Below are 14808 nucleotides of genomic sequence, written 5' to 3'. Positions count from 1 at the left end.
GATGTTTGCAAGGGGGAGGACATAGGTATCAAAGAGCAAAGGGATTAATGAAGATCCTTGAGAAACACCAAAAGTGCTATGGACCATATAGTAGAACCAAAGGGCTTTGAGGCCACATGTAAGAGCAATCTATCCAAAAAAAAGAATGTGGTCATCAAAGGACATCACCGATAATACCACATTACCCAAGTCTCTTAAGGGCCACGAGGAGGGAAAAACTAGTACCACAGTCCCTCCCCTAACCAGGGAGTACATATACTTTTTCCACAAATAAACTTCATTGTTGTTTTTAGTTTTAGTACAATTGTGTTAAGAGGTCTATCCTCACCCACTGCACCAACCACTTCAGTTCAAAGCTCAACGGCACTCAATGCCAGTAATGACCACTCCTTACACACACCGTCAGCACATGAATGCTCACATGCCTTTCTTGCAGTTCTCTTTTCTAAGGAGACATCTGTCACCTTTCCACCCTCATATGTTCCTGATATCCAACAACCTCTGTTTAAGCTCAACCACAGCTTATTTTGAAAACAGATAATCTCCAACAAGGGTTGAAGGTGACCCACAGTAAAGAGGAGCTGAAACATGAATGAAAGGCGGACACCTGTTTCAGTCACAATGTCGGCGGTTGAAGACATGCAGCCTTTGTTCTATAAACTATCAAAAAGCCACAAACTGATCTGTAAGTGATGGAAAGTGCCCAAGAATGGCGCAGAAAATCATTATTCTTTCAAAGACACCAGGACCTACAATAAATCTCAGATCAACACTAGACCGCTGCAGTGCCTCTAACAAAAGGAGTTGGGTGCACAGAAAACAAGTGTCTGGCTGTGCCGACTTAAGCAGCAGGGTGATTGTGAACAGCCAAAAGGGGCCTATCAGAAAGACTAGAAGGAAATTGGCCTTTTTTACTGCATCTGAAACAAGAGGTGATAGTAAATGCATCAGAGCAGTTGTCACAAACATCCTTACCACTGAATTTATTACAGAATGTATGTGATTCACCACAATTTCAGGGGGCTTGAGGTATGGGGTGCTGACAGGCAGGACACATTGGTCACCTCAATATTACTGAACTAGCTAGAGATAAGGGCATTGTGTGGCTCAACAAAGACACCTATAAGCCATATATTTTGGGCAAGGTACTAATCGCAGGAGAAAAAGGCAGGTGCCTGGGGAGAATGATGCTGCAGAACATCTCGGTTAGGACATGCACGTGGTAAAAGATTATCTTGAACAAAAAAAATTTGAGGAGGAATATCTAACATACTGAGCAAACCCAAATCTCTCACAACCATTGTTTTAGTTTACCTTTACATACGGGTGCAAGAATAACTTATGATTAATAGCCAAAACACAGCTTTCTGCACAGAAGCCACATAAGACATTGTGCAGCAAAATGGAACCCATTGATGGAAACCATCTTCAGCATCTTAACACAGTGCCCGACTCCAGTCCAACAACAGAGGAGCTGTCCTATATTTTCAGAGAGCCACATGCTACATCATCTGCATACAAAAAAACAAAATGGGAATTAAATAGTATAGTCAGCGATTGGTTGGAAAACCTGGCACAACTGCATTCCCTAAGTCTGGATAAAGATATCCATTGACAGATCAGAATGCTGATGAAGGACCTGTGCAAAATGATTTATGTAGGGGTAACCCTGCAGCTGTGTGAACTATGCCTCTGGACCTACGACTGGGACTGTAGACAACAGAGGCACATACGTAAGGGGCAATCAGAGGACACAAGCAAGAAACACCATTGCTCAATGTGTCAATGTCAGGGGCCGCTTGACTGAACAAGACCATTAGATGGGAGGTTCCTATTGATGTTTAACAGATTTTAATGATACGCACAAAATTAAAAACTACAATTCAATAAATGAAATAGCTTTGCACAGACACCAATGCAACAAATGTTGGTATTTTTGAAAAAAGATTCTAACATAATTTGACAGGAGGAAAATGACTCTTTACTGACCTTGGATTAGCCACTCGCAGTTCCCATTTACAGAGTAATTTCCAGGTCCATCAGTGACGTATCCAGAGGGGTTTCTCAGCACGTGCCGCTGTCCCTTGCAGTCTCCAGCCACTGCCTTGTGCATCCCCGACAAGGCGAGGCCCCAGAGAAGGCCGAGCCAGAGCATCATTTTGTCTTCACAGGATACTGCACACAAAGACACCACCACGGCTGCCTCCTACAGGGCACAACCAAGGCTGCCAGCAGCAGATGGGGCACTCACAGCCTCCCTTCCGTCACTCTGATGGGGAGGAGGACACCATTGCATTTCACACAGCTGGTTTCGCTGACTTCATATTTGGGGTGTGTAGCCTGCAATGTCCTGAGTCCCATTTATCTTTTGAGATTCCAGGTCACTAACAAGGTCACCCAACTGCTTCCTTGTCCACAGCATTATCCTTGCCATGCCTCAGCACCAATGGAAAGTCCAAATTACTCTCTGAAGAAACATCCATCTCATTGTTACTGGTTAAAGGCTTCATCCACCTGCGAGAAAAGGAGAGGTGTAAAAACACTGTCAAATCTGGAGTCACAAAGACGAAAAGAATCCCCCCTACAAGTCAGAGCACAGAGGAAGAACCCATCCCTGCCACATCATTCACTGAATAGAATGAAAATATGGTGATTCGTAAAACCGCTTTCAGTGACATGTCCCTTCGGTAAAGAAGCAGCCTGAACATTGGTCATGTTTTAAGAGTCCTGGAAGGACTCAGCAAAGCATCTGCCGGATTCATCAACCCTTTCCTGTTACCCAAGTAACCGAGTGCATACAAACTCAACCCTGGGAAGACTACATTACCTCTGGCGAAGAGAGGGGGTATTTTCTCACATGCCATTGCACAACGATCCAGAGCCCACCTCCTAAGACAAACCACACAGTCACACTGCGTGCATGTTCAAGTGCAGCGACCTGGGTCTCTTTAGGCAACTTATTAACCATCCAGAGCATGTGACGCAACAACCCCTGCACACTTCGTAGCAACAAACAGAAGGTTACTTTTCTTTATACTTTACCACCAGCACAGAGGAAGCACATCTGAGTCAGAGCACTGCATGGGCACAAAGATGTATAAACCAAAAGAGGCAAATACATCAGGATCAGAGAGACATTTTAAGAGAAATATATTTTCAGGGAAAGTTATTACAAGAGGAAAAAATTAAACCTGCTCAAAAAAGTTTGGCATTCATTACAAGCACCATTTAAATAAAGGGGTGAAGTAAGTTAAAGGGGTACAGAACCATTAAGGGATGCGATAGTGTATAGTTTAAGAGAAGGATAAACAATAGTGGCTGGATTTTGTTTGAGGTTATGGACAGAGTATGATATATGGTGCTAAATGCAAAGTCTTCCCGGTTAGGGGTTGTAACCAAAGGCATGGGCGTCTACTGCCTTTAAGCCAGACAATGAGCACCTGACAGCAGTTGACTGATAAAAAAGGTACAGCACTTGTTGGCCTTCAGCCATGGCACATATGCATGCTTGCGTGAACAGTAGATGGTCAAAAATAACTGACATCTTGAAGAACAGGTGGGTCAACAGAGCCCACTCTTATACATTACAAACATGCATGGGATATTAATTCCCTGTGCACATTACAAACAGGTTTGTGCGGTTCTTCTCTCGTGTGTCCTCTCTGGGCCCCTCTCAGGGCACAGCTCGAGTACAGTGGTTCTCCTCACAGCAGTTAGGAGCACCCAAAATAAAGACAAAGAGATGTGAGCTTCCTGCCCCTGGCTATCAAAGGACACTCTGAAGAGCAATCATGAAAGGAACAAAATGCTGGCCTCACACAAAGGACCCTACGCACTCTGAACAATAGAGACTGCAGCCCTACCCTTCACCGTCTAAGTGGCAGCATTCAGCAACACTATATGGAAACCCCGTCAGAAAAATGACCTAATCGAATTTCTGATGGGAGCCCAGCCTCTTTTTTCCCCCCCACCTTCAGATTCCAGATCTTCACCTCCAACTTCAGAAATGTCAGCAACACACTGTCATGGTCTATGAAAATAACCTCACCCCAATCTTGTGCACAGGTCCAAAATGTAACCTATAAGGCCTCCATTAATCTGGTTGATTCATACACACAAAGCATTAATCTCACAGGATACACTCATAATGTGCACTGGGATGTTAGCTTTTGGACTTGTGATAGAGCACGGACACAGAACTTTAATCGAGTGGACCAGTAGGCCTCCTCTCCAGTGACCAGATAGCGAGCATTTGCAATACAATGGATCTTGCATTAACTCGAGTTAGAGCTATTAACGTTGAAAACTCCTAACTGGACTTTTCTTGCCACATCAACTGAAAATGAAAAGTAAACCAGTTTCACATAAGCAAGCTGATGGCCACCATGAGCGTGAAGGAAAAAGAAGTTCGCTTGCAGTCAAACGTATTGGCAAAAGTGCAATTATCCTTGTAACAGGGTCGATGTCCTGCAAAGCACTCGACTACTGCCCAGCGAGATCGTGCTGCATAGGAAATAAAAAAAATAAAAAAATAAAGTAGTCTAGAAGTCATGGGGAAAACATGGAGCCTTTTATGTTTTCAGTAGTTTACTGGTGCTCTCGAGGAGGGCTAAACACGGAAAAGGTATGCCTTTCACCACTGAAATCAAGCAGATTTTAAAAGGCAAGCCCACGAACCAACTAAACTGATGGGCATGATTAAAAGCCCACAGAGGTATTACAGCTGGGGTCAGAGCACTTGTGTGCTCGTCCCTTAAAAGATCTGGCCACAACTATTGATTCACAAAACACATCACGCTGCCACCACCATTCTGCATGTTAAATCCAAGACAGGAATGGTAGTCTACTATCAAGCGAAAGAAGGTATGCTCGGTGCAGCCCTCCAGGTCCAGGACAGGCAGAGGAACAACCACAGCGAAAAATCACGAACTAGGCTACCAGATACTCACACTCATGGCAGGGGAACACAACTGACCACCATGCAGGAGGCACTACCCTACCTACAGCAATATACTTGGTTACACTACTATATAAAAAACAAATATACAACTCACAAAGCGCAGCGGTATAATTCACATCAAAGGAATACATTCATACAAAAAGAGCATGCCATCACAGTCACTAAAATGAAAACAGAAAATGCAAAGAGTGCACACCAAAGAACCCAAACATCACTCACAGATAGTATGTGAAAAGTAAACACCAACCGCATTTCCAATGAAACCATTATGTTAAAAACAGAACACACAAACCTTACTGCATTGATAACTTGTACAATAAAATACAGCATCACTAGACTGAAAACATCATAAAAAAATCATAACACTGTATAACACTATGACATCAGAGACAGGTCAGATAAACACTACAAGCTGGTGAAGCAAACACCACAACATAACAACCAGAGCCCATAAACATCCTGGCTTTAGAGCAGGGTAAATAAACTCAACATCACAGCTTAGACATTTAATCATCATCTCAGAGTTAGACTGTTATAACACCAGAACATCAAGGTCAGGACGTGTAACCCCAAGACATTACAGACAGAAGATGTACACACAATGATGACGCAGCTACTTGATGTAAACAAATTGACATCACAGCCAGATATACAATACAAATGCAGAAAATGTTAACTTGATAAAATCAGAAGCAGAGCACATGCACAAAGGGGCATCAAAAACATAAAATGAAAAAGCTGTCACATGGCAGCTAATAAATTTAAAAATGACGACATCATGCACTAGAATGAAAACACCATGACATAAGACAGCTACAATGGGCCACTGTTAAAAGCTGTAAGCCGTCGAATGTAAAAATGATGTCATAAAACATGAGCCCAATATGGCATTTAAAAAATTGTCATGTCAGCACTGTAATTGTCAGCAGATGAACAGTATGGCATTCCCTAATGTCCCTCGTCCACTCCCTGATGCCTCGAATGAGATTCAATGTAAAGTTCTTCAGTGGTTCTCCTTTCGCTTTTACAGCTGACACCAGTTCTTTCACATGGGAACCTCCAGATCGCAGAAGAGAGTGATAACTTGGGGAATACCCAGATTTCCATCTTGTTTACCATCATGTAGCCCTATTTTGGAACCCTTTGGGACAATACTACCCAATACTTCAATGATACATACATCCACTTAAAGCCTCCATCTGCTTGAGATCTAGCACCTCAGACACTGCCTATCATACAGACCTGGATGTTCAGCATCTACCTGAATCTCAACCCATCACAATAGAATTCCTACTACTCACCACCGACAATAAGTAGTACACGCCTGCCCGGATTCAAACATAAACATTCACTGAAGTCAAAGTCACTGATTCTTACAGGACCCAAAAACACACCCTCCTGCTACACATCCCCAAGAAAACCAAGAAGGCCTGGTACTAGCTCGTTCTGCAGAAGAACATGAAAACATTCCTCTAATCGAGCAACTTCAAAACCACAGTTAAAGACTCCATAACCTTGCCTCCTGATGGTGGCAATACCATGCTGCATGGTCTCCAGCCTCCCCTCTGCACCATTCAGGGGCCCTGGCAAGGCCAGAAGGCACTCCCCTGGCTCCACTTGCTGGCCAACGATATTCAAAACCAGCTACATCATCTGCAAAGCCATATCTAGAGGCACCGCCGGGCTGACAAGCTCACCGTCTCTGGTTGCTTATGGCACACCCGCAGGTTTGAAATTATCAGTGTGGCGTCAAAGAAGCAAAAAAAAAAGGCAACAGGACTTCTGCATCTAAGTACCAATGATCTGGAGCAGTATTCCCATATTCATCAGGACCACCTACAAACTAACACTATTTCAGGAAACAGGTAAAGGCACCCCTCTTTCCAGTAACACTACATCACAAGGCAGTAACAGTTCACTCTGGCCATCCAATCTCTCACTGACTGCATCTTTGCCTCTGTAAAGCGTTATGGCGGTTTTTGCTAAATTTTCCTAATATAGATGCCACATACATGGCTGGGAAATATAGTCACAACGATATCCAGGTGAACTGATGTAAATATTAACATCATAGTTGATATATACACAGCCAACAGAGAAACAGGGGCTGAGACTCATAACAGGAATACCAAAGGGGGCAGATAAATTGGGATCAGAAGTGAAGGCTGAGAAGGCGTGGCACTGATCAGATGATGTAAACAACGACCATAAAGGGGTGTAAACAACAATCAAGAAAGGGGTGCGGACAATGTCCAAACAGAGGCGCAGACAATTATCACACAGGGGTGCAAACAACGACTATAAAATAACCATAAAGGGGCGTTAACAATTACCATAAAAGGGGTGTAAACAATGACGTTAAAGAGGCGCAGACAGTGACCGTACAGGGGTGCAGCCAGTGACCGTACAGGGGTGCAGCCAGTGACCGTACAGGGGTGCAGCCAGTGACCGTACCCAGTGAACATACAGGGGTGCAGCCAGTGACCGTACAGGGGTGCAGCCAGTGACCGTACCCAGTGAACATACAGGGGTGCAGCCAGTGACCGTACAGGGGGGCAGACAGTGGCCGTACAGGGGGGCAGACAGTGGCCGTACAGGGGGGCAGACAGTGGCCGTACAGGGGGGCAGACAGTGGCCGTACAGGGGCGCAGACAGTGGCCGTACAGGGGCGCAGACAGTGGCCGTACAGGGGCGCAGACAGTGGCCGTACAGGGGCGCAGACAGTGGCCGTACAGGGGCGCAGACAGTGGCCGTACAGGGGCGCAGACAGTGGCCGTACAGGGGCGCAGACAGTGGCCGTACAGGGGCGCAGACAGTGACCGTACAGGGGCGCAGCCAGTGACCGTACAGGGGTGCAGCCAGTGACCGTACAGGGGTGCAGCCAGTGACCGTGGTACAGGGGCGCAGCCAGTGACCGTGGTACAGGGGCGCAGCAGTGACCGTGGTACAGGGGCGCAGCCAGTGACCGTGGACCGTACAGGGGTGCAGACAGTGGCCGTACAGGGGTGCAGCCAGTGACCGTACAGGGGTGCAGCCAGTGACCGTACAGGGGTGCAGCCAGTGACCGTACAGGGGTGCAGCCAGTGACCGTACAGGGGCGCAGCCAGTGACCGTACAGGGGCGCAGCCAGTGGCCGTACAGGGGCGCAGCCAGTGGCCGTACAGGGGCGCAGCCAGTGGCCGTACAGGGGCGCAGCCAGTGGCCGTACAGGGGCGCAGCCAGTGACCGTACAGGGGCGCAGCCAGTGAACGTACAGGGGCGCAGCCAGTGAACGTACAGGGGTGCAGACAGTGAACGTACAGGGGCGCAGCCAGTGACCGTGGTACAGGGGCGCAGCCAGTGACCGTACAGGGGCGCAGCCAGTGACCGTGGACCGTACAGGGGTGCAGACAGTGGCCGTACAGGGGTGCAGCCAGTGACCGTACAGGGGCGCAGCCAGTGACCGTACAGGGGCGCAGCCAGTGAACGTACAGGGGCGCAGCCAGTGAACGTACAGGGGCGCAGCCAGTGGCCGTACAGGGGCGCAGCCAGTGGCCGTACAGGGGCGCAGCCAGTGACCGTACAGGGGCGCAGCCAGTGACCGTGGTACAGGGGCGCAGCCAGTGACCGTACAGGGGCGCAGCCAGTGACCGTGGACCGTACAGGGGTGCAGACAGTGGCCGTACAGGGGTGCAGCCAGTGACCGTACAGGGGCGCAGCCAGTGAACGTACAGGGGCGCAGCCAGTGGCCGTACAGGGGCGCAGACAGTGGCCGTACAGGGGCGCAGACAGTGACCGTACAGGGGTGCAGACAGTGGCCGTACAGGGGTGCAGCCAGTGACCGTACAGGGGTGCAGACAGTGACCGTACAGGGGTGCAGCCAGTGGCCGTACAGGGGTGCAGACAGTGGCCGTACAGGGGCGCAGACAGTGGCCGTACAGGGGTGCAGCCAGTGGCCGTACAGGGGCGCAGACAGTGACCGTACAGGGGTGCAGACAGTGGCCGTACAGGGCTGCAGCCAGTGACCGTACAGGGGCGCAGACAGTGACCGTACAGGGGTGCAGACAGTGACCGTACAGGGGCGCAGACAGTGACCGTACAGGGGTGCAGCCAGTGGCCGTACAGGGGTGCAGATAGTGGCCGTACAGGGGTGCAGACAGTGACCGTACAGGGGTGCAGACAGTGGCCGTACAGGGGCGCAGACAGTGACCGTACAGGGGCGCAGACAGTGACCGTACAGGGGTGCAGACAGTGACCGTACAGGGGTGCAGACAGTGGCCGTACAGGGGTGCAGACAGTGACCGTACAGGGGTGCAGACAGTGGCAGTACAGGGGTGCAGACAGTGGCCGTACAGGGGCGCAGACAGTGACCGTACAGGGGCGCAGACAGTGGCCGTACAGGGGCGCAGACAGTGGCCGTACAGGGGCGCAGACAGTGGCCGTACAGGGGCGCAGCCAGTGGCCGTACAGGGGTGCAGACAGTGACCGTACAGGGGTGCAGACAGTGACCGTACAGGGGTGCAGACAGTGGCCGTACAGGGGCGCAGACAGTGGCCGTACAGGGGTGCAGACAGTGACCGTACAGGGGCGCAGACAGTGGCCGTACAGGGGTGCAGACAGTGACCGTACAGGGGCGCAGCCAGTGACTGTACAGGGGTGCAGACAGTGGCAGTACAGGGGTGCAGACAGTGGCCGTACAGGGGTGCAGACAGTGACCGTACAGGGGTGCAGCCAGTGGCCGTACAGGGGTGCAGACAGTGGCCGTACAGGGGTGCAGACAGTGGCCGTACAGGGGCGCAGCCAGTGACCGTGGACCGTACAGGGGTGCAGACAGTGACCGTACAGGGGTGCAGCCAGTGACCGTACAGGGGTGCAGCCAGTGACCGTACAGGGGTGCAGCCAGTGACCGTACAGGGGTGCAGCCAGTGACCGTACAGGGGCGCAGACAGTGGCCGTACAGGGGCGCAGACAGTGGCCGTACAGGGGCGCAGACAGTGACCGTACAGGGGCGCAGACAGTGACCGTACAGGGGTGCAGACAGTGGCCGTACAGGGCTGCAGACAGTGACCGTACAGGGGCGCAGACAGTGACCGTACAGGGGTGCAGACAGTGACCGTACAGGGGTGCAGACAGTGACCGTACAGGGGCGCAGACAGTGACCGTACAGGGGTGCAGCCAGTGACCGTACAGGGGTGCAGATAGTGGCCGTACAGGGGTGCAGACAGTGGCCGTACAGGGGCGCAGACAGTGACCGTACAGGGGCGCAGCCAGTGACCGTACAGGGGCGCAGACAGTGGCCGTACAGGGGTGCAGACAGTGGCCGTACAGGGGTGCAGACAGTGGCCGTACAGGGGCGCAGCCAGTGACCGTACAGGGGCGCAGACAGTGGCCGTACAGGGGTGCAGCCAGTGGCCGTACAGGGGTGCAGCCAGTGGCCGTACAGGGGCGCAGACAGTGACCGTACAGGGGTGCAGACAGTGGCCGTACAGGGCTGCAGCCAGTGACCGTACAGGGGCGCAGACAGTGACCGTACAGGGGTGCAGACAGTGACCGTACAGGGGCGCAGACAGTGACCGTACAGGGGCGCAGCCAGTGACCGTACAGGGGTGCAGATAGTGGCCGTACAGGGGTGCAGCCAGTGACCGTACAGGGGCGCAGCCAGTGGCCGTACAGGGGCGCAGCCAGTGACCGTACAGGGGCGCAGACAGTGACCGTACAGGGGTGCAGACAGTGACTGTACAGGGGTGCAGACAGTGGCCGTACAGGGGTGCAGACAGTGACCGTACAGGGGTGCAGACAGTGGCCGTACAGGGGCGCAGACAGTGGCCGTACAGGGGCGCAGACAGTGAACGTACAGGGGTGCAGACAGTGAACGTACAGGGGTGCAGACAGTGGCCGTACAGGGGCGCAGACAGTGAACGTACAGGGGTGCAGACAGTGGCCGTACAGGGGCGCAGACAGTGGCCGTACAGGGGCGCAGCCAGTGGCCGTACAGGGGCGCAGACAGTGACCGTACAGGGGCGCAGACAGTGGCCGTACAGGGGCGCAGACAGTGACCGTACAGGGGCGCAGACAGTGACCGTACAGGGGCGCAGACAGTGGCCGTACAGGGGCGCAGCCAGTGGCCGTACAGGGGTGCAGACAGTGGCCGTACAGGGGCGCAGCCAGTGGCCGTACAGGGGCGCAGCCAGTGACCGTACAGGGGCGCAGACAGTGGCCGTACAGGGGTGCAGCCAGTGACCGTACAGGGGTGCAGCCAGTGGCCGTACAGGGGTGCAGCCAGTGACCGTACAGGGGCGCAGACAGTGGCCGTACAGGGGTGCAGACAGTGGCCGTACAGGGGCGCAGCCAGTGGCCGTACAGGGGCGCAGACAGTGACCGTACAGGGGCGCAGACAGTGGCCGTACAGGGGTGCAGACAGTGACCGTACAGGGGTGCAGCCAGTGGCCGTACAGGGGCGCAGACAGTGACCGTACAGGGGCGCAGACAGTGGCCGTACAGGGGTGCAGACAGTGGCCGTACAGGGGCGCAGACAGTGGCCGTACAGGGGCGCAGACAGTGGCCGTACAGGGGCGCAGACAGTGACCGTACAGGGGCGCAGACAGTGACCGTACAGGGGCGCAGACAGTGACCGTACAGGGGTGCAGACAGTGACCGTACAGGGGTGCAGACAGTGACCGTACAGGGGTGCAGACAGTGACCGTACAGGGGTGCAGACAGTGACCGTACAGGGGTGCAGACAGTGACCGTACAGGGGCGCAGACAGTGACCGTACAGGGGTGCAGCCAGTGACCGTACAGGGGCGCAGACAGTGGCTGTACAGGGGTGCAGACAGTGGCCGTACAGGGGTGCAGACAGTGGCCGTACAGGGGTGCAGACAGTGACCGTACAGGGGTGCAGATAGTGGCCGTACAGGGGTGCAGCCAGTGACTGTACAGGGGTGCAGACAGTGACCGTACAGGGGTGCAGACAGTGACCGTACAGGGGTGCAGACAGTGACCGTACAGGGGCGCAGACAGTGACCGTACAGGGGTGCAGACAGTGACCGTACAGGGGTGCAGACAGTGACCGTACAGGGGCGCAGACAGTGGCTGTACAGGGGTGCAGACAGTGACCGTACAGGGGGGCAGACAGTGGCAGTACAGGGGGGCAGACAGTGGCCGTACAGGGGTGCAGCCAGTGGCAGTACAGGGGTGCAGACAGTGGCAGTACAGGGGTGCAGACAGTGGCCGTACAGGGGTGCAGACAGTGACCGTACAGGGGTGCAGACAGTGACCGTACAGAGCTGCAGACAGGGACCGTACAGGGGCGCAGACAGTGACCGTACAGGGGCGCAGACAGTGACCGTACAGGGGTGCAGACAGTGACCGTACAGGGGTGCAGACAGTGGCCGTACAGGGGTGCAGACAGTGGCCGTACAGGGGTGCAGACAGTGACCGTACAGGGGCGCAGACAGTGGCCGTACAGGGCTGCAGACAGTGACCGTACAGGGGTGCAGACAGTGACCGTACAGGGGTGCAGACAGTGACCGTACAGGGGCGCAGACAGTGGCCGTACAGGGGCGCAGACAGTGACCGTACAGGGGCGCAGACAGTGACCGTACAGGGGCGCAGACAGTGACCGTACAGGGGCGCAGACAGTGACCGTACAGGGGCGCAGACAGTGACCGTACAGGGGTGCAGACAGTGGCCGTACAGGGGCGCAGACAGTGGCCGTACAGGGGCGCAGACAGTGACCGTACAGGGGCGCAGACAGTGACCGTACAGGGGCGCAGACAGTGACCGTACAGGGGTGCAGACAGTGACCGTACAGGGGTGCAGACAGTGACCGTACAGGGGTGCAGACAGTGACCGTACAGGGGTGCAGACAGTGACCGTACAGGGGCGCAGACAGTGACCGTACAGGGGCGCAGACAGTGACCGTACAGGGGCGCAGACAGTGACCGTACAGGGGCGCAGACAGTGACCGTACAGGGGCGCAGACAGTGGCCGTACAGGGGTGCAGACAGTGACCGTACAGGGGTGCAGACAGTGGCCGTACAGGGGTGCAGCCAGTGACCGTACAGGGGTGCAGATAGTGGCCGTACAGGGGTGCAGCCAGTGACCGTACAGGGGTGCAGACAGTGACCGTACAGGGGTGCAGACAGTGACCGTACAGGGGTGCAGACAGTGACCGTACAGGGGCGCAGACAGTGACCGTACAGGGGTGCAGACAGTGACCGTACAGGGGTGCAGACAGGGACCGTACAGGGGCGCAGACAGTGACCGTACAGGGGCGCAGACAGTGACCGTACAGGGGTGCAGACAGTGACCGTACAGGGCTGCAGACAGTGGCCGTACAGGGCTGCAGACAGTGGCCGTACAGGGGTGCAGCCAGTGACCGTACAGGGGCGCAGACAGTGGCCGTACAGGGCTGCAGACAGTGACCGTACAGGGGTGCAGACAGTGACCGTACAGGGGCGCAGACAGTGAACGTACAGGGGTGCAGACAGTGACCGTACAGGGGTGCAGCCAGTGGCCGTACAGGGGTGCAGCCAGTGGCCGTACAGGGGCGCAGACAGTGGCCGTACAGGGGCGCAGACAGTGGCCGTACAGGGGCGCAGACAGTGACCGTACAGGGGTGCAGACAGTGGCCGTACAGGGGTGCAGACAGTGACCGTACAGGGGTGCAGACAGTGGCAGTACAGGGGTGCAGACAGGGACCGTACAGGGGCGCAGACAGTGACCGTACAGGGGCGCAGACAGTGACCGTACAGGGGTGCAGACAGTGACCGTACAGGGCTGCAGACAGTGGCCGTACAGGGCTGCAGACAGTGGCCGTACAGGGGTGCAGCCAGTGACCGTACAGGGGCGCAGACAGTGGCCGTACAGGGCTGCAGACAGTGACCGTACAGGGGCGCAGACAGTGACCGTACAGGGGTGCAGACAGTGACCGTACAGGGGCGCAGACAGTGAACGTACAGGGGTGCAGACAGTGACCGTACAGGGGTGCAGCCAGTGGCCGTACAGGGGTGCAGCCAGTGACCGTACAGGGGTGCAGACAGTGGCCGTACAGGGGCGCAGACAGTGGCCGTACAGGGGCGCAGACAGTGACCGTACAGGGGTGCAGACAGTGGCCGTACAGGGGTGCAGACAGTGACCGTACAGGGGTGTAAACAAAGACCATACAGAGCTGCAGACAGGGACCCGGGGGGCCTGCACGCTCCACCTGGAGCAAGCGGAGCCGGGGGGTACCGGGGCCTTCGCTGCGAGGCCTGGGCCGGGGGGGGGGTCCTCCTACACACACCTCCCCCCCCCCGTGGCCTGTGATAGCACACACTGGTAAGGGGGTTGGGAATGGGACCCCGGGGGGGCGCGGGGACTCCGCACTGACTCCCGAGAGCGCCTCACCCGCTCCACGGCTCCGCTCCCGGTGCTGCAGCCCTCCAGCCCCCGCCGCCCCGGGAATCCCAGGCCAGCGCCGCCGAGAGCGAAGAAGGACTAACCCCGAGCCCCGCAGAATCCAGCGGCGCAGTCCTTCCTCTGTGTCTGTGCGGCGGAGGGGTTTAAACCCCTGTAGTGCGTGCGCACAGTGGGCAGAGCAGTCCTTCCTCTCTGTTCACGGCGCAGAAAGAGAGAGAGAGAGAGAGGTCTAAACCCCAGCAGTGCAAGCGACGCCCAGCGCAGGCCTTCTTCTGTGTCCGTGCGGCGGGGGAGTATAAACCCCTGCAGTACCAGCGACGGCCAGCTCAGTCCTTCTTCTGTGTCCGTGCGGCGCAGGGGTTTAAACCCCTGCAGTGGTAGTGACGAGAGCGCAGTCCTTCTTCTGTATCCATGCCGTGGAGAGGTTTAACCCCCTGCAGTGCTAGCGACGCCCAGCGCAGTCCTTCT

The 14808-nt window shown here is 54.6% G+C and overlaps 1 protein-coding gene across 1 annotated transcript in view; it reads right to left on the bottom strand.

Moving 5' to 3' along the window:
• The window catches only part of MEGF8 (multiple EGF like domains 8), a 338669-nt gene extending 324264 nt beyond the window's left edge, over positions 1-14405 (bottom strand). Inside the window, exons 1-2 of the mRNA XM_069201403.1 lie at positions 14329-14405; positions 1990-2514 (exon numbers count right to left, since the gene is read on the bottom strand). Of these exons, the coding sequence (XP_069057504.1) occupies positions 1990-2158 (169 nt within the window). The 5' untranslated portion in view covers positions 2159-2514; positions 14329-14405. The remainder of the gene's footprint in view (positions 1-1989; positions 2515-14328) is intronic.
• Between the last annotated feature and the right edge of the window lie 403 nt (positions 14406-14808).

The sequence above is a fragment of the Pleurodeles waltl genome, chromosome 7, assembly GCF_031143425.1.
Source record: "Pleurodeles waltl isolate 20211129_DDA chromosome 7, aPleWal1.hap1.20221129, whole genome shotgun sequence".
Classification (NCBI taxonomy): domain Eukaryota; kingdom Metazoa; phylum Chordata; class Amphibia; order Caudata; family Salamandridae; genus Pleurodeles; species Pleurodeles waltl.
Note: the sequence above shows the minus strand (reverse complement) of the source record. Positions and strands in the feature narration are given on the sequence as shown.